We start from the raw sequence: 25,265 nt of genomic DNA on the forward strand, positions 1-25,265 counted from the left end.
CTTTGCACTCCTTCTGTAGCCAGAACTTGCTTCTCTGATCAGGAGACCAAAATTGTACATAATACCCAGGTGTAGTCTCACCAATTCCCTGTACAGTTGCTGGAAACTGGCCCTGCTCCTGTACCCTCCTTCTCTCAATGAAGACCAACATACTTTTTGACATCTTCATCTGCGGCACCTACATGCTTACTTTCAATGTTTGATGCATGATAACACTAAGGTCTTGTTGCACCCCTGCCTTCCCGATTTGACCACAGTTCAGATAATACTGCCTTCTGCTTTTGTTACCAAAGTGAATAACCTCACTTATCAACATTATACTACATTTGCCACATATTTGCCCAGTTATGTAACTTGTCCAAATCACACTGAATCTTGGCATTCTACCCAGCTTTGTGTCATCTGCAAACTTGGAGATAATGACAATTTTCTCATCAAAATATGCAGTGGATAGCTGGGATCCAAACACTGATCCCTACAGTACTCCACAAGTTACGGCCTGCCACTCTCAAAAAGACCTGTTTATTCTATCTTGTTTCTTGTTCCTGTTTGCCAAACAGTTCTCAATCCATTTCAATATACAACGACCAATCCCATGCACTTCAACTTTTATTCAATTTTAATGAATATTGGGGAAGTAACACCACTGCTAAAATATTTGGCTGCTACTGTACTTTGGTGAAACAGTGCTACTGTGATGCTTAGAGGATGAGAATTGGAGTGGCTAACATTAAGTTAAAACTGAGAGTCAGAATGAAATCTCAAATGCATGTTCCTCAAGAGTTAAAAAGACCTGAATTCAAAAAGTATGGTAATATTATTTAACAATAAAACAATTTTCATTATATTTTCAGAATGCCTTTGCTCTAAATTTTAAACTTATTCAAGAAACACTTGAAAAGAAAAACACTTTTTACGTGTGCATTCACATGTGCCTCTTTGTATAACTGTCAATGCATCTGCATACAATATATTTATGCACACATTTAAATTATCTATCAATAGCCAAGTTAGACACATTAGATTCTTAATTCATTTCATGCTATTAATTTTAGCTTGATGCTCCTGTTTCAAAACTGAGTTTGTTTTTTTAAATAAATTGTGCAGTTAACTTTCTACATGATCTAAATTGATGCAGTTAGCAAAAAATTAGGAAATAACTAGTTTCTACAAGATGACAAATGTAACCTTTTTTGCTTTCCAGGTGGTGAAACCTACTATTCAGCCTCCCCTACCACCTGTTAAACCATGCTTTCCAGCTGCATCCTCCAAATACACACAGGTAAGTCTCTCCAATACATTTTTTAAAAAAAACTACCACTTCCACCCTATAAACCAGGACTGATTTGTAATTCCAGGCCATAGGTTGAATTCGGATTGTTCATAGCTAGATGAGCCTAATTATGAAGTCTACCTGGTTCAAGTCCAACCTGGTGTGTAATAACATTTCTGAACAGGTTGATTAGAAAATATCCATATCATATTCTAATCTGCTAACTGAGAGCATTCATTTTAGTTCTACTTTTATTTTACAGTTATAAATAGCATAATTTGTGCTGGATGATCAATGTTCAGTCTGTGACTTCTTCATCTAGTTGTTATGATGGCTATCTTTTTAATATTAAAAAATAATACATACACCAATTAGAATTAGACTCCATATCCCTAGCGTAAATATCGCACCTCTTGATAGCTCAAATCTGAGGTAACTTCCCTGAAGAACAAAGCTATATCATTCAAACATAAACAGTTCAGTTATAGATAATGATCAGGAACATAGAACATAACAGCACAGTACAGGCCCTTCGGCTCTCGATGTTGTGCCGACCTGTCATACCAATCTGAAGCCCATCTAACCTACACTATTCCATGTACGTCCATATGCTTATACAATGACGTCTTAAATGTACCTAAAGTTGGCGAATCTACTACCGTTGCAGGCAAAGCGTTCCATTCCCTTACTAAAGAAACTACCTCTGACATCTGTTACCAGTTGAATTATCAATATTTGAAATCCAAAGAATTTTACTTTATAAGTAAAGTGAGTTGCTCAAATTAGTGAAGATTGGTTTGTAACTTTCAAGATACATCACTCTTTCCGCAGTGATGAAAATGAAGAAACAATCAATGTTCTTTTGCATTGCCATTATATAAAGACAGTGATTAAGAAAAGATGACAAAAACTAAATGAAAACTTCTATAAGTATGTGTGCTTTTATTTACTTGTTTACAACATTAAAATTGACCCTAAAATTTATATTTATCATATAAATGGGACAGTAATCCCTCCAGCATTTTAACTTGAAAGCAATTTGTTACCATGATCCATATTCCAAACAGGTGCTCGATATGGGCCAGTTCAATATTGGGTTCTCCAGAGTCAACCCAACAGACAGGGGGAAGATGAATGGGGTTGGAGAGAGAGAAATCGGGTTATTCTGCAATTTCAATACATTAATAACCAGGAATTGTTATTATGTGGAGATGATGCATGGGGTTAAATTGTCATTTGGAATCATTTTGATAAATGTTTTGAAATGTGAGAATTTTTGGGTGCAGTGGTAGCATTCACAACTCCTAGCCAGGTCTCCAGGTTCAAGTCCCACTCGAGGAAGATGCTTTCATAATGTGGCCAAACCAACTGAATGTCAACTTAAGCATATAACAATGGCAGGTGATAACAGTGGGAGAGGCTCCAGGTCAGAATGTGATGGAAAGAAGTTGAAGCCCCTACCATTTTTACAGTACAACATGCATCTAGAAATGTATGTTGCTGTAGCAACTCTGACTTCTTAAGAGCCAATTGGCTTAGTTGGCCAGAGAACTGGTATGGATCAAATTGGCACCAACAGTTACATGGTTTGATTCCTGTTGATCTGGAGAGGGTTTGGGACCTGCCTCTTGTCCTCTTCACGAAATGCTGAGAGTTGGACCTGCTGGATGTGAGTTTGCTCGCTGAGCTGGAAGGTTAGTTTTCTGATGATTCGTCACCATTCTAGGTAACATCATCAGTGAGCCTCCGACAAAGCGCTGGTGTTATGTCCCACTTTTCTATTTATCTGTTTAGGTTTTCTTGGGTTGGTGATGTCATTTCTTGTTCTTTTTCCCCCTCAGGAGGATGGTAGATTGATTTGGAGCCAATGTGTTTGTTGATGGAGTTCCGGTTGGAATGCCATGCTTCTAGGAATTCTCGTGCATGTCTCTGTTTGGCTTGTCCTAGGATGGATGTGTTGTCCCAATCAAAGTGGTGTCCTTCCTCATGTGTATGTAAGGATAGGAGTGATAGTGGGTCTTGTCGTTTTGTGGCTAGTTGATGTTCGTGTATCCTGGTGGCTGGCTTTCTGCCTGTTTGTCCAATGTAGTGTTTGTCACAGTTCTTGCAAGGTATTTTGTAGATGATGTTTTGTAGATAACTGACAAACACTACATTGGACAAACAGGCAGAAAGCCAGCCACCAGGATACATGAACATCAACTAGCCACAAAACGACAAGACCCACTATCACTCCTATCCTTACATACACATGAGGAAGGACACCACTTTGATTGGGACAACACATCCATCCTAGGACAAGCCAAACAGAGACATGCACGAGAATTCCTAGAAGCATGGCATTCCAACCGGAACTCCATCAACAAACACATTGGCTCCAAATCAATCTACCATCCTCCTGAGGGGGAAAAAGAACAAGAAATGACATCACCAACCCAAGAAAACCTAAACAGATAAACAGAAAGTGGGACATAACACCAGCGCTTTGTCAGAGGCTCACTGATGTTACCTAGAATGGTGACGAAACATCTGAAAACTAACCCTCCAGCTCAGCGAGCAAACTCACATCCAGAACCTCAACCTGAGCTACAAATCTTCTCAACTCGCTAGTTGGACCTGCCTTCAGATAAAAAATTTGAAGATGATTGTAACAGAAGTCAAATATAAAGTGTCATTGTGACTAAACGATATACTCTTTGTCTTGCTAGGTTGGTTACAAGCCAAAAGTGGCTTTAAAGCCACCAAATCTGCCCAGATGAAGACGAAATATGCATCAACACCACTGTCTTATAGACGCACAGCTGTAGAGCTGGTAGACTCGCTGTCTTTTTTTCTGTCATGTCAGGAAGAGGATAAAAGCATTATCTTTGGTTCCTTGTCCTACAAGTTTGTACAGTTTTTTTGGAAAAAACAATTGAACAGTACAAGACAGTGACAGGTTCAACAAGGGGGAAAAAAAACTGAATATTTCTAATGGTGCTTTCATGGTACTGTTGTCTTGGTACGATTTAAGGATTTTTTCTTTTAATTTACATAATTAAAATATCCTCTCCCATAAACAGTATTGAGATACAATTTGTGAAGCGATCCTTCTAAGAAGCTATTTTGAAGAAAGGAAATCCAGTAATAAATTACATTTGTCTGCTTGATTTGGTCTTGCACGAAGACTATACATGGATGTGAATCAGATGGATCATTTTCAAGCCCTCTTTCCAGTATTGGTGAAGGACCAACTTTGTACTTAGTTGTCCAGTTAAAGTCATTAGTCTGACTTGATCAAAATAAGGATTTTTTAAAGTCAATTGATTCAATTTTTGGAGGTTTGCTTAAATTAGTTGGTTCATATGGAGAACAATACATTATAGACTTAACTGGACAAGTGGCCTGCTTCTGTACTATATCTCATTAGGGTTTGATGAAATTGGTCTCTAACATAAAAGCTAAATGTCAGAATGCCAAGGACAGAACCAACAAACTCTGGTGAGAGGTCACTCACCTTAAACATTAACTTTGTTACACTCTCCCCAAAGGCTGCCAAACCTGAGATTTCCAGCATTTTGTCTTCATTGCAAATCTCTGTTCTGTCCAGCAATAAATTTTCATTTAGAACAATTGGAAATCAGCCTAGGATGAGATTCATGTTGGAACGCTTTTTGTCTGCATGTCAGTGTGACCTTGCTTTAAATAGCCCATGATTTGAACAACCCTCCCAATGCTGGTTGATTTATCTTTGCTGTGTATTGTCCTACCATTTTCTCCGCTCAATAATACTGAACCATTTCATTTATGCAAGTTTACAACTTTTAAGGACAAAGTACATATTTTATTTATAAAAAAGAGTTAGAATATATTGCACAGTCCCCTTGGGTATCTTTTTACAGGGATTTAATTACTGAAATTGGAAATATAGCTGTAAGCCTACAGGTGACTCAATTAGCCAATCTTAAATAAGCAAATCCCAATCAGTTTAGATTTAGGCAGAAACAAACAAAAACGGAAAATGCTGGAGAATTTTAGCGTATCTGTGGAGAAAAGACAGTTAAAGTTTCAAGTATTTTCTTCAGCACTGAATTTTGAAGGGTCGCTTGGCTCAACGTTAACTGTCTTCTCTCCACAGATGTTGCCAGACCAGCTGAGCAATTTCTGTATATGTTGTTTCAGATCTCCAGCATCCACAATGCTTTGTTTTAGATATAGTTAGATTTTAGAACTCATTATTACAATGTACATTATTTCCCCTGAAATTTGTGCCTTAACACAGATTGCTAGAATTGTGACACATGCTTGAAGAATATTTAAATAAATTTTAATAGCGACAAAAGTATTTACAATTGTACTTATCCTCTGTCAATGCTTTTGTCCATTTTTAATGCAAGGAACAGTTTTTAAAATTCTGATTTTTTGTTTGTGTACACCCACTTTGAGAAAGCGAGAGATAAATACTGGAAACAAAATAGTGTCAAAGTTCTGATTTAGAGGTTGGCATTCCTGATTAACAGATTTCAAAAACAACTTCAAAGACAATTCAGAGGGAAAATAAATTTGAATGTAGTGCAAATATCACTAACTGTAGCTTCACCTGAATGACTCTCAAAACTCGCTAGAGTTTTTTTAAAAATGTAATAAATATGAAGCTGAGGAGAAAAATCGTGCAAATGTCTGAATTGAACTAGTATTTTAGCTAGCTAATGACATACATGTAAAATTTATAATAGGAACAATAGAATAATTTCTAATGCATTTCCATGGTATTTGTACTGGTAGGAATGCTTTTGAGCATATCAAAGATATAGTAGTGGAGATGAGAGGCCTCTCATATTTCCATTTAAATAAACATGATTTCCATAAATTTGATTCAGAATTGCTACAGGTGCACTTTCTTCTTTTCAAAACAAAAATGAATATCCTCAGATTAACAGGTCTTGACTGTATTTGTGGAACCTATATTTTGCACTGATCTTGTTTTTAAAATCTTGTTTATATTTTAATCAGAGCCAAAAAACAGTTTTGATTTTATGTTGTCAAAAATTACTCATTTCTTTCCTAACCTTTTAAATCCAAAATTGGTGAACTGTGATATCAATTGTTATCTAGTTTTAGCATTTGACTTTTCAATTCTATTTTGTCAAATCCCACAGATGTTCATAATTAAATTATTTGCACTTTTCAGCTGGACTGAACAAATACTTGTCAGTGTGCAATGAGTTATTTATTTTTATTTAGCAAATAAATATTGTACTTGTAATGATGCACTGCAGTTGCTTTTGAGAAGTTGATTATTTTGTGTTTCTGCCTCAGAAGTACAACTGAACCCATGTAATGGCTGTAGAAATGTTTGCTGTGATTGTTGAAAATAGAATTCTAAGTCATAGGCAAAACCACAGGAACTTATGCCATTATTTTATGCCTTTTCTCATACCTTGATTTAAAAATCAGAATTATGCAAGTTCCCCTTTCAGGATACCCTCCGATCCCAAAACCAAGAGGTGCTGCTTATGATTTTAAATTGAAAACCTAGAAGTATTCTTTTCATTGACTGATAACACTGGTAGGCTTCATTGCAGGACTGTGGACACCCAGATTTTTCTTGCGCATCTGAAAGAAACACCTTTTTTCATAGTCTTTCCAAACCTTTCAAAAATAAGTTTTTAAAACTCTTCTTTTTCATGAAGATGAAGACTGTTCCATGCTGGGTTCCTCGGTATCTGTAATATTCCCTGATTACCTGCTCCAGTTGGACAGAATACAACATACTAGGGTGATGTGAATCAGCCATTCCAGAGTATAGAAACCTTTTCTGATTTAACCTCTTCAGAGATGTTATGACACACCTCAGTAGCATTGAACCCAGGCCTTCCTTTTAAAGCCTCTGCTTCTTCCTTGCAAGATTAATCAAGTGCTGAACCTGTCACAAGTAAGCTGCATTGTTTAAAAAGCCATCCAGGTCCTTTGCAGATCAGCCAACCTTGGTTAGTGTGTATATATTACTGAGACTTGTGCCTGAGTCAGGTCTCATCCATTAGCAAAGCAGCAATATTCACATTATTTGCCACTCCATTTCCATTGCAGAACAGAGTTACTTGATTTTTAAGTTTTCCCTTTTGACTGATATTAGACGCAATAAAACTCTCACTACTCCAATCCTAATTTCAGAAGATTGCCTACTATGGCACTAGTGCCATTTTTTTATTTCTTGCCGTAACACCTCACTCAATTATGTTGCATTTGAACCAGGATCTAGAGGTCAAAGGCCTATCTATCTTGCTATGGAAGACAATTTTCATGAGTTAAATTCATTAGGCAAACAATATTGTTTTTCTTTGAATTGAACTACAATAATGAACAAATGTCCTCTGGGTCTGTTGTGGCACATGATCTCTACCATAACAGAGATAAAATACAGACAACCACCCTAGCAGCATTTCAATGAAGACACTTATGACCAGACAGCTGCCTCAAAGACAGAATGTAGTGCCAAAAGTGAAAGTGTGACTGTGTTGAAGAGCTGTAAACATAATTCTGGCTCTGCCAATAGCTACACTATTATGTTCAATGATGCAAAAACCACTGCAAGCAACTGAAAAAATCAAGCAACAGGCCACAGTTGAAACATTGAGGAAAAAGAAAATGACCACAGCTTTTCCCTTTGCAGCAAATTACAAAATAGTGACAGCTCTGTCATCGAGATATACGGCACAGAAACCCATTCTTTGGTCCAACTCGTCCATGGTGACCAGTTTTCCTAGATTAAAATCTAGTCCCATTTGCCAGCATTTAGCCCATAGCCCTGTAAAACTTTCCTATTCATATACACACCCAGATTCTTTTTAAATGTTGTAATTGTAGTAGCCTCCACCACTTTCTCTAGCAGTTCATTCCATATACGCAGCACCCTCTACACAAGAACGTTACCCCTTAAGTCCCTTTTATATCTTTCCCCTCTCGTTAAACCTATGCCCTCTAGTTTTGAACTTCCCCCAGCCTGGGAAAAAGACCTTGCCAATCAACCTTATCCATGCCCCTCATGATTTTATAAACTTCTGTACGGTCACCCTTCAGCCTCTGACACTCAGAGAAAATAGCCATAACCTATTCAGCCTCGCCCTATAGCTCAAACTCTACAACCCTGGCAACATCCTTGTACATCTTTTCTGAACCCCTTCTCTTTTCACAACATCCTTCCTATAGGAGCGAGACTAGAATTGCACACAATACTCAAAGTGGTCTATACAGCCACAACATGACTTCCAGCTCCTTTATGCAATGCACTGACCAATAAAGGCAAGTATACCAAATTACTACTTCACTATTCTATCTACCCTCAACTCCAATTTAAAGGAACTATGAAACTGCACTCAGAGGTCTCTGTTCAGCAACTCTCCCCAATACGTTACCAGTATAAGTCCTGAGTTTAACAAACTAAAACGGCTACCTGTCACAGCACTATCACTGCTGGGAAGAGACTGGCTCAAAGTGTATTGAACCTTGAATCTTTCTGAAGAACAAAATAAACCTGCAGAAAGTCAAGTCTCAAAAACAAGCTTTGAATCTCAAATATTAAATATGCACCATTCATATGTTGAGGGTCTAAGTTGAAAAAGAGTCCATTGATTTGGTCAGCTCTGAATTTGCCCAACCAGAAGATGGTCTAGTTAAAGACTTGATTGCATTAGATGTGAGAAAGTTACTCACAGAAAAGCAATTGTAAACATCAATGTACAAACTAGAAGCTGTAAGAAACTATTCAACCCCTTGTGCCTGCTCTTATCGTTCAATAACATCATGGCTGATCTGATTGTAATCTCAATTCTGTGTTCTCACTTATCTCTGACAACACTGAGACCCCCAGTTAAACAAGAATCTATCAAACTCTGACTTAAAAATATTCTTTCAGGAAGGGAATTCCAAAGACCATCATCCCCTCAAAGAGAATTTTACCTGAAGATGATGCCAGAATATCACCAACACATGTCCTGTCCCGCTAGAGGACCGAACGTTCTGGGCCACTGCTACACAACCATTAAAGATACCTACAGCTCAATCCCCCGCCCACGCTTCAGAAAATCTGACCACAGCACTGTTTTCCTCCTCCCACCTTAAAAGCAGAAACTGAAATGGGAGAATCCTTCACAAAATGAAGTACAGTGCTGGTCCCAGGCAGCAGAAGACTGTGTGCTCCTGAGATGCTGCTTGGCCTGCTGTGTTCATCCAGTTCCACACTTTGTTATTTTGGATTCTCCAGCATCTGCAGTTCCCATTATTTCTGTCTCCAGGACTGCTTGGACTTGGCAGACTGGACCGCGATTAAGTGTTCAGCTGAAAACCTAGACGAGTATGCCACCACTGTCACAGACTACATCAGCAAATATGTGGAGGACTGTGTACCAAAGAAATCAGTCGGAGAGTGCCCCAACCGTAAACCTTGGACGAACCAGGAAATCCACTCCCTACTGAAGACCAGACTTGCAATATTCAAGTCTGGTGACCCGGACCAATGCAGAAGATCCAGGTATGACCTCAGCAAAGCCATCAGGGAGGCCAGGAAGCAGTACTAGACCAAGTTAGAGCCCACACCCACCAAACAGACTTCCACTGACTATGTCAAGGCCTAAATGATATTACAGGATACAAAATGAAACCGTGTAACATAGAGGACAATGGCACATCCCTCCTTGATACACTCAATGCTTTTGATGCTCGGTTTGAGCAGAATACCGCTGGCATGGCAACGCCTGCCCTGACAGGCCCAGACACATGTGTTCCCTCTGTCACTGCTTCAGAAGTAGATCAGTTTTCCTGGGAGTCAACCAAAGGAAAGTGACAGACCCAGATAGTGACCCCAGCCGAGCACTGTGATCTTGTCTAGACCAACTGGCGCAAGTATTCACAAACATCTTCAACGTCTCCCTCCTACAAGCCAAAGTCCCCATCTGCTTCAAGAAGACCACTAACATCCCCATACCCAAGAAAACAAATGCAGTGTGCCTTAATGACTACCGCCCAATAGCTCTGACTTCATCATTATTAGTGCTTCGAGAGGCTGGTCATGGCCCACATCAACTCTAGTCTCCCAGCCTGCCTCAATCCCCTACAATTTGTCTACCAACATAACAGATCCACAGAGGATGCCATATCCTTCGCCCTGCACTCATCCCTGGAGCATCTGGACAACAAGGACAGCTACATAAGGCTCCTGCTCATTGACTACAGCTCCACCTTTAACACCATTATCCCCTCCAGACCGGGGTCAAAACTGCATGACCTTTGTCTGAGCCCCACCTTCTGCAATTGGATCTTCAGCTTTCTGACCCAAAGGCCACAATCAGAGAGGATCAGTAACTGCACCTCCTCCACAATAACTGTCAACATTGGAGCCTCCCAAGGATGCGTCCTCAACCCCCTACTGTAATCCCTGTAAACCTACAACTGTGTTGCCAAATTCCGAACGGATGCCATCTACAAGTTCCCTGACAACACCAACACAGTGAGACGAATACCTAACAACAATGAATCAAAATACAGAAGAGAGATCAAGGACTTGGTGACGTGGTACAATGAAAACCATCTGTCTCTCAATGTCGGCAAAACTAAAGAACTGATCATCGACTTCAGAAAGGAGGAGAACACACTCCCATCTACATCAACAGAACTGAGGTTGGGAGGGTGAAGAGTACCAAGTTCCTCGGAGTGATGATAACCGACAACCAGTCCTGGACTTCCCATATTGATGTAACAGTCAAAAAGGCACAACAATGCCTCTTCTTCCTCAGGCAACTCAGGAAATTTGGCATGTCCATAAGGTCCCTCAGCAACTTCTACAGATGTACCACTGAAAGCATGCTGTCCAGGTGCATAACAGTCTGGTATTGCACCTGCTCTGCCCAGGACCATAAGAAACTACAAAAGGTTGTGTGTGCAGCCCAGACCATCATGGAAGCCAACATTCCATCCATGGACTCTATTTACATGGCTCACTGCTGTGGAAAGGCAGTTGACATCATCAAAGACCCATCGCACCCTGGTAATGACTTTCTACAATCTCTTCCGTTGGGAAGAAGATACTGAAGCCTGAACTCATGCACAGCAGGCTCAGGAACAGCTTTTTTCCAGCTATTATCAGACTGTTGAATGGACTCTAGCCTCAAATAATGTTGCCTGCAAGTAACCTGCATGCCTCCAAGTCTTTTTGATATGTACATCCTTTGCTTGCTGTGATTTGCCTGTACCACTCATAAATAAAGCTTTTCAGTGCATTTCGGTGCACATGACAATAAGATCAATCAAAATCAACAGTATTCTCTTACAGAAAATATCAACCCCACAACTGGCCCATTAAGACCCCTCAGGATCTTGTATATCATAGAGTGGAATCCCTACAGTGTGAAAGTAGACCATTCAGCCCTTCAGGTCCACACTGACCCTCCAAAGAGCATCCCATTCAAACACAGCCCCATACACTATCCCCATAATCCTGCAATTCCCATGGCTAATCCACCCAGCCTGCACAACCCTGGACACTAGGGTAATTTAGCACAGCCAATCCATCTAACCTGCACATATTCGTACTGCTGGAGCAAACCAGAGTACCCTCAGGAAAAAATCACGCAGACACGGAAAATGTGCAAACTCCACACATAGACTCCCTTAAGGGTAGGAGTGAACCAGGAACCCTAGCGTTGTGAGGCAGCAGTGCTAACTGCTGAGCGATCATGCAACTCTAATATGTTGCAAATATATTTTTATAGCATTTTATATAGCATTTTTTAAATTAGGATGATAAAGATGAGAAAGCAGCATGAGAAAAGCTGTGTGTGTGTGTGTGTGTGTGTGTGTGTGTGTGTGTGTGTGTGTGTGTGTGTGCGCGCGCACACATTTGTCTTGCCTGAAGGAAGCAGATGGCCACCAGAGAGATACTAGCTGAAGATTCTGATGAAGTACCCTACACACCATATAGGCAATTTGGTTCAGTCAGGTGAACCAATGAAATGTAGTTCTAGACTATTGAAATAAGGGTTGCAGAAGGAGAACATCAACTGTCAGATAGACACCGTGTGTCATACAAGACTATGATCTTCATAGGTCTGTCCAAAATGGCTCAATGTGGTGCTCCAAAAATGAAAACCTCGAAAGTGAGGTTAAGATTCCTCTAATAGTCTGGCATTTCCGATTATAAATGGCAAGCAAAAGCCACTCATGTTAGCCAGAGCAAGTTGGAGCATTACCAGTCCAATCTCTAACGTGCAAAGAGATTTGCAACACAACACAGTATTGACCATGGCATAGATCCTGGAGGAGTAAACTGATTGTGTTCACAGGGGTAGGTTGTCTTCCAAGAGAGTATGGTCTCAAATGAGATCAGGTTAAGAACAATTCTGTATCTACTCAGGAAAGTTCCAGCTGCCCTCAAGGCGAGCTTTAAAGGCATGACGGAAGTGCTGGAAGAGAATTAAGTTGTCAAGAAAATAATAGTTCCTGCAGAATGGATTAGCAGCATGACAACAGTGAAACAACCTGGAAAGCTGAGAATATACACTGACTTAAATAATCTAAATAAAGCTCTGAAGATGCCCCACTAGTCCATGCCAACTACTAAAGGAATTGTGCCACAACTTGCAAAAGGCAAAAGTCTTGACTATCCTAGGTGTCAAGGATGGTAACTGATAAATGAAGGGGGGTGAAAGCTACAGCTTTCCATTCTGGATACCTTTGGGAGATAAGGATTGCGTATGCAGTTTGGCATAGCTTCTTTTCCAAAGGAATATCAAGCAGACATCATAATCTAGTTACTGACCATTCAAGAGTAGAAGCTACATGGAAGGATCTGCTAGTTTATGCCTGCAGAAACACAACCTGATGCAACTCCTAGACTGGGCTTGAACAGATGAATCTAAAGTTGAACAAGAAAAAGGTACAATTAAAGACATCTGATATCAAGTATGTACATGATATAGTGACAAAAAATAGTCCTTGTCTGAATCCTAAAAATGTGAGAGCTGTAAAAGTAGTGCAGCAACTTATTGATCCACTTTTTGGCAAACTTATTGCCCAATTCATTGTTGGTGATTCATAATACCAGCTTGTGGGAAAGGACATTATATTGGTATTGTGCATAGAATAACAAGCAACACTCACTAAAATTAACTACCAGTAAAAACAATAGTGCTGAAATACAATGATGTAAATTATGAAGTGACCCGCGGAGTATAAAACCAGCAGAACAGAACATGGAGTAACCCAAATGCAGCAAAGACAACGAGTTGCATTTACACCCACATCTTTAATATAAACTGGGCATATTCTCTCTGGATCATAGCAGAGCACCTGGCCACTGCTTTGTTGTGTGAATATTTCAAACAATACCCGTTTTCTCAAGTGAAATTAAAGCATTTTCCTCAAGCTATCTGTTCCATTGTGATTTTAAAGAATATTACTCCTGTTACAGATATACCATCTGAATTTGGCATATAAACCAGATTAGCAGATGTGCACATGTACTGGTGAGAGCATCACTACCAATGAAGAAGGTAAGAGGATACTACGCTACGCTAAATGTTCCAGATCCATAAGATGTACAAGCAAATGTAGACATTTCAGCTTATCAATTCTGCTTTGCCATTTAATGAGATCATGGCTGATTTAATAATGCTCAATGCTTGTCTTTTCCCCATAACCCTTGATTCCTTGCATGATTTAAAAATATAGCTTAGACTCGAATATACTTAATGGCTCAGCCTTGACAGTCTTTTGTGATAAACAGTTCCACAGATTCACTACTCTCTGAGAAGAAATTCCTCATCTGTCTTAACTCCTTACTCTGAAATTATGCCCGCCGCTCATAGATTCTCCAAAAAGGGGAAAAAAACCTCTCTACATCTACCTTATCGAGTCTTCTTAGGACCTTTTTTCCATTGAGGTGTCCTCTTATTCTTCTAATCTCCACATCCAATCAGCCTTTGCACCAACGTGAAGCAGCATGTTCTGGAAGTCACAAGTCCAGCACGTACATTGAACTTAATAGAGAAGCACCCTAATTAAGTCAAATAAGGTATCCACCAAGATACAAATCTCCAAGTATTACAAGAGGTAGTGACAAAATGATGGACACAACTCTTGCTGTAAGGCCATAATGGGCATACAATGATGTATTGACAGACCATGACAATACATTGTAGAAAAGAAATTGAGTCATTTTCCCTACAACGTTCTTGGTTTCCAAATCAATGTCTCTGAGACTGAGGCTATGTTTCAGTGGGCAACCATTGACAGCACCAGTATCAAAGCTGCAGAAAAGAAAACATTTTTTATAGTAAAAAATTTTTATAGTGCCCTAAATTTAGCACATCTCAATAAAAAGAAAGCAAGGCCAGGGCGTCTGTGGCACTAAATGAACCCAATTTGAATATTAATTGTTTATTTTTGATACTTGATAAAGTCAAATTGTATCAGGCCCAATTATCCGATAGGAACGATATTTTTTAAAAAGGTGGTTTATAAGCAGAATCAGTTATAATGCGGTGACATCAAGATAATCATTTTAAGGTTAGAATATGCCCTAATGGTTTGATATGAATCTGTTCATAAATGACAGCATGGCAGCTGATGGCAAACAAGTAGGTGAACGGGCACATTTAAAATAAAATCAAGTTTAAATGATTAGCAAAGACCTGATATCAGTCAGTGCTGCAAAAACAAAGAAACCCAGCAGGTCTGGCAGCATGGACTCGAAAGTTTCTGTCTGCAGAGATGCTGCCAGTCTTGATGAGTTTCTGCAGCAATATTCGGATTTGGATTCGATTTCCACCATGGCACTTCTTTATGTTAAGTGAATGTCTGTTTTTGGTTTTGAGGTTGTCTGGGCTTCTGCCGTGCCGTATGACCCCCTTCTGGCACCGTACTCAGGACCTGCCCTGCTGTAACCAGGCAACGTACTGTAAACACACAACCGCCCGCCAGCCTGCCACCACTAACGGCAAGTTTAAACGAAAAGTGCCGGTCCCAAGAGCCCACAGAGTGCTCACCATGACCCGGGAGCTCAGCAAGGAGGCCTTGCAGGAACTATACGCCTGGATTGACGGAATCCCGCTGTCCAGGCCGAAACGGAACATTGCCCGGGATTTCAGTGACGGAGGTACGAGGGGGGATTCGGGGGTGATGTGGGGGGGTTGGTGGGGGAATGAGGGGCAGCCGCGCAGACTGAGCTGAACATTTGCCCCCTCCACCCTGCACTTCCCCAGACCTCGAACTGTTAACGGTCACTCCTGGAACGCATGAGCCGCTGGGCGCCGTGGGGGCGGGGTTGTGGTCATAGGTGGGTTGGACCATGGCTAAAGGGGGCGGGGTCAAGGTCTACGGCTGGGCGGTGCCATTGCTTGTGTCACTGCCCCCTTGACCAAGGGACGGGGTCAGGGGGAAATGGGCGTGGTCCTAGCCGAGGAGGCGGGGTCTCTGGCTGGATAGGTGGTGCCTTGGCTAAGAGCGTGTTACCTCGGGCCCAGGTAGGAGGAGCCATTGCTGAAGGGGCGGGGTCCAGGACCGGGGTGGGGAGATCTTGTTTGCACCCTCCACGTGGTGATCCAGAGCTGTGGGCCTGGTTTCACTATGTAGTACTCTGTCCTCTTTTGCTGCGGTACAGGCAAGGGTGCTGGAATTTCTCTGGACTGCTAGGCTTCCTTGGGGGTGATTGGTGCTGACAGAGAAATTGTTTATTTGCAACCCTTAGTTGGTTCACCTACAATCTAGAGTGTCTCAAGACTGACCATTCCACTGCAGCACTGAGAGAGTGCTGCTCTACCGGAGGAGCAGCCTTCCAGATTTGACTTTAAACTGACCATTTTTCTCCGTTGGCTTTAAATGATCCCATGTCATTACTTAAATTGATAACAGGGAATGACTCACAAATTTCCCTGCCAATGTTTATCCAACTCCAGTAAAACATTATAAGATGCTTATCATGTTGCTTATTGTGGGAGCTTGCCACAAATTGGCCACTGAGTAGAATGACGACACTTCAAAACCTCATGGTTGTACAGCACGGTTCTGGGCCTCTTATACAAGGAAAGATATACTGGCATTGGAGACAGGCCAGAGAAGGCTTACTAAACTGTTTTAAGAGAGGTTAGAGATAACAAGGTGTAGAGCTGGATGAACGCAGCGGGCCAAGCAGCATCAGATGATAAGGAAGGCTGACGTTTCGGACTTCACAAACTTCAAAGGGATTGTTGTCTCAGATTCTCCAGCATCTGCAGTTCCTACTATCTCTTTAAGAGAGGTTAGGTAGGTTGAAAATGTGCTGTTTGGAGTTTAGAAGGAATGGAGGTGACATTATTGAAACATATAACATTCTTAGGAGACTTGACAGGGTAAATGCAGAAAGGTTGTTTCCATTGTCGAAGAGTCTCAGAGTAAGGATTAACCCAATTAAAACAGATTTGGGAAAAAAGTCTCTCAAAGAAGTGAATCTGTAGAATTCTTTACAACAGAGAGCTGTTGAGGCTAATTTGTCAAGTATATTCAAGGCCACATAGACAGATTTCCAGCTAGCCAGGGTTATGGGGATAAGATAGGAAAGTAGAGTTGAGGATAGTCAAATCAGCCATGACCTTATTGAATGGTGGATGAAATGCAGTGGACGCTTTCTGCACCTATGTCTTATGGTCTTATAAAATACAAGCCATTTTTCCCCTTCTTTCCTCTGGTGGAAGCCCAAACAAAATACTTAATGTTTACAGCTAGGCTAGTTGATGCCAAGAAATGTTCCTGATTCCTAAAGGCTAGCAGAAATTTCTCCCAAAAATGTTATTGAGCTCTGGTGGTGTACTGATAATTTTAACGCTGATGGACAAGACTCTGAAGGGATACAGAGCCAAGACGGACAGCTCAAGATGCAATCTGCTACAGGCTAAGAAAATGGCAGAAGGCTTGAAGGCATCTGGATAGGTTTTGGGAGAAATGGGCCAGATGCTTGCAAATGGACTAATGAATTTAGGATATCTGATCTGCATGGACGAGTTGGACCAAAGGGGTCTGTTTCTGTGCTGTACATCTCTATGATTTTGTCTCTATGACTGAATTACCTATTCCTGTTTTGATGGGTATGTGGGCAGAAAGGACTGGATTAGTCAACTATTCCAGCTAAAACTTTCTCCAAAACTTTCATATGGGATATGAAAGAAAGTGTTTTGAAGAAAATGTTACTGCTCCAAAGGTTTTACTCTGAACACTTTCATTCAAATCATTGCATTGTCCAGCCCAATCTAAACTCTTGCATTTATAACACCTCCCAGTTAAGATATGGACAAGAGAATAATCTTGATTTACTATCTTCTTGCTGCCCCTACAGACTCCTGGATAAATTAGTATCGAATGTAGTTTAGACAGAACCCAGGATCATGTTGCATTGCACACTGTACCGAAGAGCACCCTTAATTATATCTTTAAAAGCAAAATTGCAGGGAGCAAAATGATCCCCAATGTTTACAAAAATATATTTTGCTAACCATCTTAATCTGATGCAACTTGGAACAAAGTAAAGTTAATACAAAATGTTTGAAAGAGCTCATGAAAATTTGAATAAAATTGTACTTCAGCATATGCCCATAAGTCCATCATTTATTTCACAAAAAAACTTGGGAGCTGTTTTGGTTGTTATGTTTCCCTTTTTCTATGATTGAATTCCAAATTGTGGGTCAGACAGAGTCCTTTGGTCGTCCAGTTTTCTTTACTGCCAGTTCAACTATTAACCTTGTACATTCTTCAAAGGAAAACACAAACTATGCCTGCCACAATCTTCAGCAGGTATCTTGTTATTGGGCAGGGGGTTGTCAGCCCCTTGTTATCTTTGTATCACAAGAGGTCACAGTCCTGTCAATTTTTACATGTTTCTTCACCACTTGTAGCGTTGTTATTTGAAGTTCCCTTCACATCTTTGGCTGTGATGCCCTGTGGGTCTCTCTTTCCAGACAACCATACAATCACATCGACAACCATTTTTGGCTGTATTTAGCTCTCTTAATAAAACACATTTTGGCAATGTTAAGAATGCCCATAGTAGTTTGAGGATCTGACCTATGGTCATAACAGAGGACATTGCGGTATCGATTAGTAGGCTTGAAACAGCAGGCGAGCCCCAGGTGGATAAAAGAAGCACTTCCCTGACACCCTCAAGGCATCATGGTGCAGTGCAGCATTTCTATAGACTGGTGGGGGTCACTGGCCCAAGACCATCCAAAGTGGAGGAAGAGCAACCAGGAAGGCAATGAGCACCTTGAGCGTTGCCTTTGGGAAAAAATGGAAGCCAGATGAAAACTGCAAAAGGAGAGCACTGCCATACCGATGCCCCACCTACTCCTGCCTGTGACCGCCACTTGCCCCAAGTGTAACAGAGCCTGCGGTAGCTGCATCAGTCTGTACGTCCACCTAGGAACTCACCCTGAGAATGGAAGTCAGTCATCCTTGTCTGTGCGAGACCATCGATGATTGACTAGTAATTCAGAGACCCTGATAATGACCTGGGGGCCCAGGATCGAATCCCACCATGGCAGATAGTGGAACTTGAATTAAATAAAAATCTGGAATGAAAAGTCTTTGAAACCATTGTCGATTGTCAAACAAACCCATCTGGTTCACTAAAGGAGGGAAACCTACCATCCTTACCTGATCTAGTCTCTATATGACTGTAGACGCTCAGCAATGTGGTTGGCTTTAAACTGCCCTCTGGCTTGCTAGACAATTTCAATCATTTGTAAAACTACTGACAAGATTCAGAGGAATGAAACTGCATAAAACACCTGGCATCAACCTGGGCACTGGAAATGACGATTTGCCCTGTCCCACCAGCAGAGATGGCAGCATATTAGCATACAGGTAAGAAAGGGAGTTGCTCTAGGAGATGTATCATTCCCACTCAGTCCCCTCAACAGATGAGTATTCCTCCATGTTGAGCATCACTTGGAAGAAGCACCGAGGGTGGCAAGGGTAGGATGTAGTATGTGTGGGGGATATCAATGTCTACAATGATTTTCAAATCACTACCATCCAAGCTGCCATATCCTACAGCACAGAGCTGGTCTGGGGAATGTAGTGAAGAAACAACAAGAGGGAAAAACTTACTTCACCTCACCTTCACCAATCTGCTGCAGACGTATCTGCCCATGACAGTATCATAGGAGTGAAGACCACACATTCCTTGTGGAGACAAAGTCCTGTCTTCACTTTAAAGAAATCCTCAATCATGTTTGTGTCACTACCGTTGTGCTAAATGGGATAGATTTCAAGCAGATGTAACAATGCAACTGGGCATCCATGAGACAAATGGCCAAAATCAGCAGCAGCAGAATTAAAACAGTTTGTAATCTCATAATCCTCCCTCTACCAACATCATCAAGCCTGAAGAATCAGCCTGGTGAAGAGTGTAGGAGGGCATGCCAAGATCAGCTAAAAAAAACTGAAGCGATGACAAAGGACAACTTGCATGCCAAACAGCATAACCAGCAAGTGATAGATTGAGCTAGAGATTGATTAGCCAACAGGCCAGAATTAACTGGGCAGTCCTGCCAGAGCCTGTCATGGATGGAAATGGACAATTAAACAACTCAGTATAGAAGTGACCTCCACAAATATCCCCAACCTCAATGATGGAGGAGCATAGGATAACAGTATAAAATATAAGATTGAAACATTGCAACTGATTTCAGCCAGATGTGCTGTGTGAATGATCTATATCAGCCTCCTCCAGAGGTCCCTAACATCACAGATAGCCATCTCCAGCCAATTCAATTCACTCCATGTGATATCAAGCAACTACTACAAGCATTGAATAATGCAATGCTTATGGGCCCTGGCAATATTCCAAAATTTGTACTGGAGACTTGTTCTCCAGAACTTGCTGCAACTGTAGCTAAACTGTTCTAGTGCAGTCACAACACTAACATCTACTGACAGTGTGCAAAATTGTCCAGGTATGTTCTATACAAGAAAATCGAGACAAAATCAATTTGGCAAATTACCACACCATCAATCTACTCTTGATCATCAATAAAGTGATGTAAAGGGTCATCAACAGTGCTGTGGAGCATCACTTGCTTCACAATAACGGGAGATAGTTTTAGTTGTGGGAGTCAGTCATCTCAGCTCTAGGACTTCTCTGCAGAATTTCCTCAGAGTAATGTCCTTGGCCCCAGCCATCTTCCGTGCTTCATTAATGACTTTTCCTCCATCAAAAGGTCAGAAGTGAATATGTTCACTGACGATTGCACAACGTTCAGCACTTTTTGCAGCTCCTCAGACATTGATGCTGTAAATGTTCAGATGCAATAAGATCTGGGTAATATCCAGCCTCAGGGTGACAAGTGGCAAGAAACTTTCGCACCACAAAAATGCCAGACATTGACTGTCTCCATCAAGAGAGAATGTAATCATTGTCCTCAATATTCAATGTCATTGCCATTGCTGAATTCCCCAGTATCAATGTACTGGGGGATGCCATTCACCAGAACGTCAATTGGATGAGCCGTATACATTCTGTGGCCACCAAGATTAGGTCAGATACTAGGAATCCTGTATCAAGTACTCACTACCTGACACCCCAATGTCTGTTCACCATCTATAAGGCACAAGTCAGGAATGTGATTGGTTTCCCCCATATGAACATAACTGTAACAACACTGAAGAAAGTTAACACCATCTGGGACTACATTGCCAATTTCATTAGCATCACAGCCAGAAACATTTAGTCTCTCTACCACCTGTATACTATTCCAGCATTGTGTACCTTCTAAAAGATGCACTACAAAAATTCACCAAAGCTCCTTACACAGCACTCTACAAACCCACAACCAGTACCATCTAGAAGGGCAAGGAAAGCAGATACAGGGGACTTGCAACCACCTGCAGAGTTCCTTTCCAGTTCACTCACCATCTTGACTCAGAAAATATGTTATTGTTCCTCCACTTTTGCTGAATCAAAATCCTGAATCTTCCTGTCTAATAGCCCTCCTTATGCTGACACCAAATAGATTGTAGAAGTTTAAGAATGCTGCTCACCACCCTTTCAAGGGCATTCAATAAGCAATATAACTAGCCCAGTCAGTGATGACCACATCCCCTAACTGAAAAAGATAAAAGGTTTATTACTGTGCAAATGACATTGAGCCTTTTGTGGTTGATACATTTTGGAAAATCATCATTGTTTATCAATATGTATTTGGAAAATTAACCATATTAACTTAATTCGATGAAATAAGTTGTTTTATGTATGTATACTGCAAATGTAGAAAATAAATATAATGATTTAATCATTTTACAAAACTAATTTTGACAGAATTCTGAATTATTTTAATAATCTTAATGATAATTTGCTAACTGAAAAGAATCTCAAAATAGTTTTTACTCATTTCTTTCAAGTATTGGTTGCTGAAGTGGTGAAGCATTTTTTGCCAAAACTGGTAGAAATACACAACTATATTCCAGCAAACTCTACCCAGCAAAAACTGAGCAATTGGCAGATATTAGACAGGCAAGTGCTTTGATATTTAATATTTCATGGTCTGCGACAAATAGTTTTTCTTTGTTTCACAGTGCAGCGCCCTCAGGAATTGTCTAGAATAAAATGACTAAAATTAGTCTTGGTATCATTTGGAGTTGGAACAACTCAAACTCTATTTGGATTGACAGCTCCTTGAAAGTCTCTAAGTTATCTCACCAGCTTCCGCGATTTACCTCAACTTTCAGAAGAAAACAACAGGAAATAACTTTTCTGCCCTCTTCTCACTCTATTTTAAAAGTTTGCTTTATTGCAGTTTACTGTTCTGCAGCATGATGCCAGTTAATGTTCTGATAAAAACTCTGAAATGTTTGGGTGGTCAGCAACCTTTTTTCAAAAATGCTAACCCGTGTGCCCCCCTTTTTCTGGAATGATTTTTGTTAACCATCATTGGCTGTTGTGCCTGCAGCAGCCTGAGCACAGTCATAAGAAAAGTCCCTTTAGCTCTTTGTGTCTATGTCATGCATTAAGTAACTATCAGTTCTAATCCCACTTTCTGGCACTTGGCCTGTGCCTAGTATGCTATGGCATTTTGAGTGTTCATTGAACTGGTCCTCAAAGATCTAGAGGTTTTCCAACCGTATTGCTGTTTTAGGAACTGAATTCCCAATACCCACCACCCTCTGAGTGGAAACAATTTCCTCAAAACTGGCCCAAGCATCTTTCTTCTCACCTTCTTACTCCCAAGTTATTGACCCCTCTACTAAGGGGAGGAAAAGGTTTCTCCCTACCTACCCTGTCTACATCCCTTATAATTTTGCAGACCTCAACCAGGTCTACCCCCAGCCTTCTCCATTCTATGGAGAACAACCCCAGCTTTTCTAGTTTCCCTTCATAACTGAATTGCACTAGCTAAGGCAACATCTGGTGAATATAAAATTAGAAACCATTGCGAATCAGAAACAAAAACAGAAATTCAGAAATTGCTAGAAAAGCTCAGCAGAACTGGCAGGACTTGTGAAAGAAATCAGAGTTAACATTTCAGGTCCTGTGACCCTTCTTCAGAATCTACTCTGGTGAATCTAGTCTAGTGAAACTCCTCTGCACCCACTCTAATGCAGTCAAATTCTTCCAAGGTATAAGCCTAGGTATAAGCTCTGGAATTTTCTCCTTAACCCTTTCTGCCTTTCTACTCACCTCTCTCTCTCTTCTTTAGAACATTCCTAAATCTTACTTCTTTGACTAAACTTTTGGTCACCTGTCCTAATACATCTTTAGGAGGCTTGTGACAAATCTTGTCTGAGAATGATCTGTGTGAATCACCATGGGATGTATACTATATAAAATATGCTATATAAATGCAAGTCATTAGTGTTGATGATTAGTATCCCAAAGGGGTGAAATTCCTCAATATTGAAGCTAATGACATAATCAGTAATAGTTAATGTATAACAATTTCATTCTTGACTAGTCATGGAGATTTTGCTCATTTTTGTCCACCTTTCAAAAGCTATTTTGTTGAATTTGTTGAGTACAAATTCTAAATTGCATAGTAATGCTCATGTTAAAGGTAGCTTAAGACGGCAGAATAAATGGGTGGTGGTACAGCATTGATCGAACAGCAATGTTGTCAGAAAAATGGCCTGGCCATTCCAGGCTATACAACAGCAAGTTTTACTTCTCTGAACATATTGAATGAAGTGGATTAGTAAAGCAAAGTCTGGAAAATCCGAGGCGATAAAACAGAGTTCACCAGGGCCTATTAACCCTCACTGAATGTCTGCTAAAACAGAGCTGGAGCCGAGACCATTTTTTTCTATGCGTATCTTTGGAACTCTGTTCCTGAAAAGGTGATGGAAGCAGGGCCCTTCAATATTTTGAAAATAGAGGTAGTTAGAATCTTGTTAAGCAAGGGGGATAAAGGATTATCAGGAATAGACAATGCAGATTTGAGGTCACAAATGATCATTCGATTTTTGAGGCGCTTTTTGGGCAGTCAGGAACTTAAATGAAGAGGGGTCACTGGAGCCAAAATGTTAATTCACCTTTCTCTTCACAGATCCTTCCAGACCTCCTGAATTTCTCCAGCAATTTCTGTTTTTGTTTCAGATTTCCAGAATCCACTGTTCTTTTTATTACAATATCAATCAATCCATCAATCAAGCCATCGATCAGCTGCTTCATCTTCCATTTGATCTTTCCACTTTATTTCCCAATCTCTTCTTTCCTTAATCACATTGTAATGGAATCTCTTTTTTTATTCCCTGATCCCATCTCCACTTGATTAGCTTTCATATGACTGTCTTTCTCACAGACCAGCTTGCCTAAAGTACTACCAACTTGGCTTTTATAAGAAATATCCCGTGATCTCCATTCATTAGTCTCACTTTGTACTCACTGCACTGCACTACCTCCTCCCCACCCCACAATCCCCCACTTCTTTTGCTCCTTGGTCATCACTGGGTTCCTAATTATTTGCTTGCCCCTTATATATTTGCAACTGGAATAATGATCTTCTGGTGAACTTCAGCTTTGACTGCCACAAATTCCTTCTGCCATTATAAGCTTCCGAATTATCTTTTCTCATTTTATATGACTTCCCTGAGGCAATAAATATTCTTTACTGCTCCAGACAATCAGGTAATCGTGCACTACTCCAAATGCATATCTACTATCTGTGTACATGTTGATTTGCTTTCCTTCCCCTTTAAGAGTTTAATTAGTGCTACAAATTCTACAACCTGGCTTACACTAACTTTTAAAATCATTGCCTGGGTAATCAGTTTGTTTAAAGTGCATGTTGTTTGATCACAGACAATAACCTTTTCATATTGGCAGTCTGTTTGTCTCAGGGATCCCTGGGAGTTGATCGCATTTGAATTGCTTCTTTGACTTTGATGTGAATATTTCAAATTTTAAAAACGTCTAGAGTTTCATCAACAGTTGTGCCACTGAGTTTCAGATTGAAGGTCACACTGTCTCTCTTAACAGTATTTTACATCTTTAATTCTAGTAATTTTTCCTCCGTTCTGTAGCTTAATTGCAGTATTTTAGATTAATCCTCAAGCCTCTCCAACCTTCTCAGTTTCTTTTCTTTTTTAATTTATTTCACCTGAAATGTTCATGTTGAGGTTCCAATTAGCAATGTCCAAAATTAAAATAAATTCTCTATAGTCTTCCCAGAGCTAGAGCAAGAATCAAAAATCCTCAAATCCTTAAATCTTGCAGTATATTTTTTTAACCTCAAGATAAATTCAATTCAGAACAGAATTCATTATAATCACTCAAACCATTTAAAATATAATACATTTCTCCTTTAATCCAAATCATAAAGTCTTATTTCAAACGCGTGAACATCATGTCCACAAAATAAATGCATTTGTTCTACAGAAACAGGAAAGAATAGCACATGCTTTTAAAGGAAGCAAAACAGAGAGAAAAAAACAATTGACACTCTAAAACATAAATTACTTTAAAACCAGCCACAAAACAGACCACAAGGGGTAATGTAGA

The 25,265-nt window shown here is 40.3% G+C and overlaps 2 protein-coding genes and 1 long non-coding RNA gene across 9 annotated transcripts in view; 2 read left to right on the plus strand and 1 right to left on the minus strand.

Annotated features, from left to right (window-relative positions):
* LOC125467547 (zinc metalloproteinase-disintegrin-like lachestatin-2) overlaps positions 1-6,440 on the plus strand; it is a 45,959-nt gene extending 39,519 nt beyond the window's left edge. For all 3 annotated transcript variants that reach the window (XM_048563560.2, XM_048563561.2, XM_059640335.1), the window contains 2 exons: positions 1,205-1,282; positions 3,982-6,440. In XM_048563560.2, coding sequence (XP_048419517.1) covers positions 1,205-1,282; positions 3,982-4,032 — 129 coding nt within the window. In that variant the 3' untranslated portion in view covers positions 4,033-6,440. The remainder of the gene's footprint in view (positions 1-1,204; positions 1,283-3,981) is intronic.
* Positions 1-15,544, minus strand: part of LOC132206365 (uncharacterized) — a 53,887-nt gene extending 38,343 nt beyond the window's left edge. For all 3 annotated transcript variants that reach the window (XR_009443010.1, XR_009443008.1, XR_009443009.1), the window contains exon 1: positions 15,292-15,544. This is a non-coding gene — a long non-coding RNA (uncharacterized LOC132206365). The remainder of the gene's footprint in view (positions 1-15,291) is intronic.
* Positions 15,212-25,265, plus strand: part of spef1 (sperm flagellar 1) — a 39,289-nt gene continuing 29,235 nt past the window's right edge. For all 3 annotated transcript variants that reach the window (XM_048563563.1, XM_048563564.1, XM_048563565.2), the window contains exons 1-2: positions 15,212-15,401; positions 21,674-21,785. In XM_048563563.1, the coding sequence (XP_048419520.1) occupies positions 15,293-15,401; positions 21,674-21,785 (221 nt within the window). In that variant the 5' untranslated portion in view covers positions 15,212-15,292. The remainder of the gene's footprint in view (positions 15,402-21,673; positions 21,786-25,265) is intronic.

The sequence above is a fragment of the Stegostoma tigrinum genome, chromosome 37 (genome assembly GCF_030684315.1).
Source record: "Stegostoma tigrinum isolate sSteTig4 chromosome 37, sSteTig4.hap1, whole genome shotgun sequence".
In the NCBI taxonomy this organism is placed as follows: Eukaryota; Metazoa; Chordata; class Chondrichthyes; order Orectolobiformes; family Stegostomatidae; genus Stegostoma; species Stegostoma tigrinum.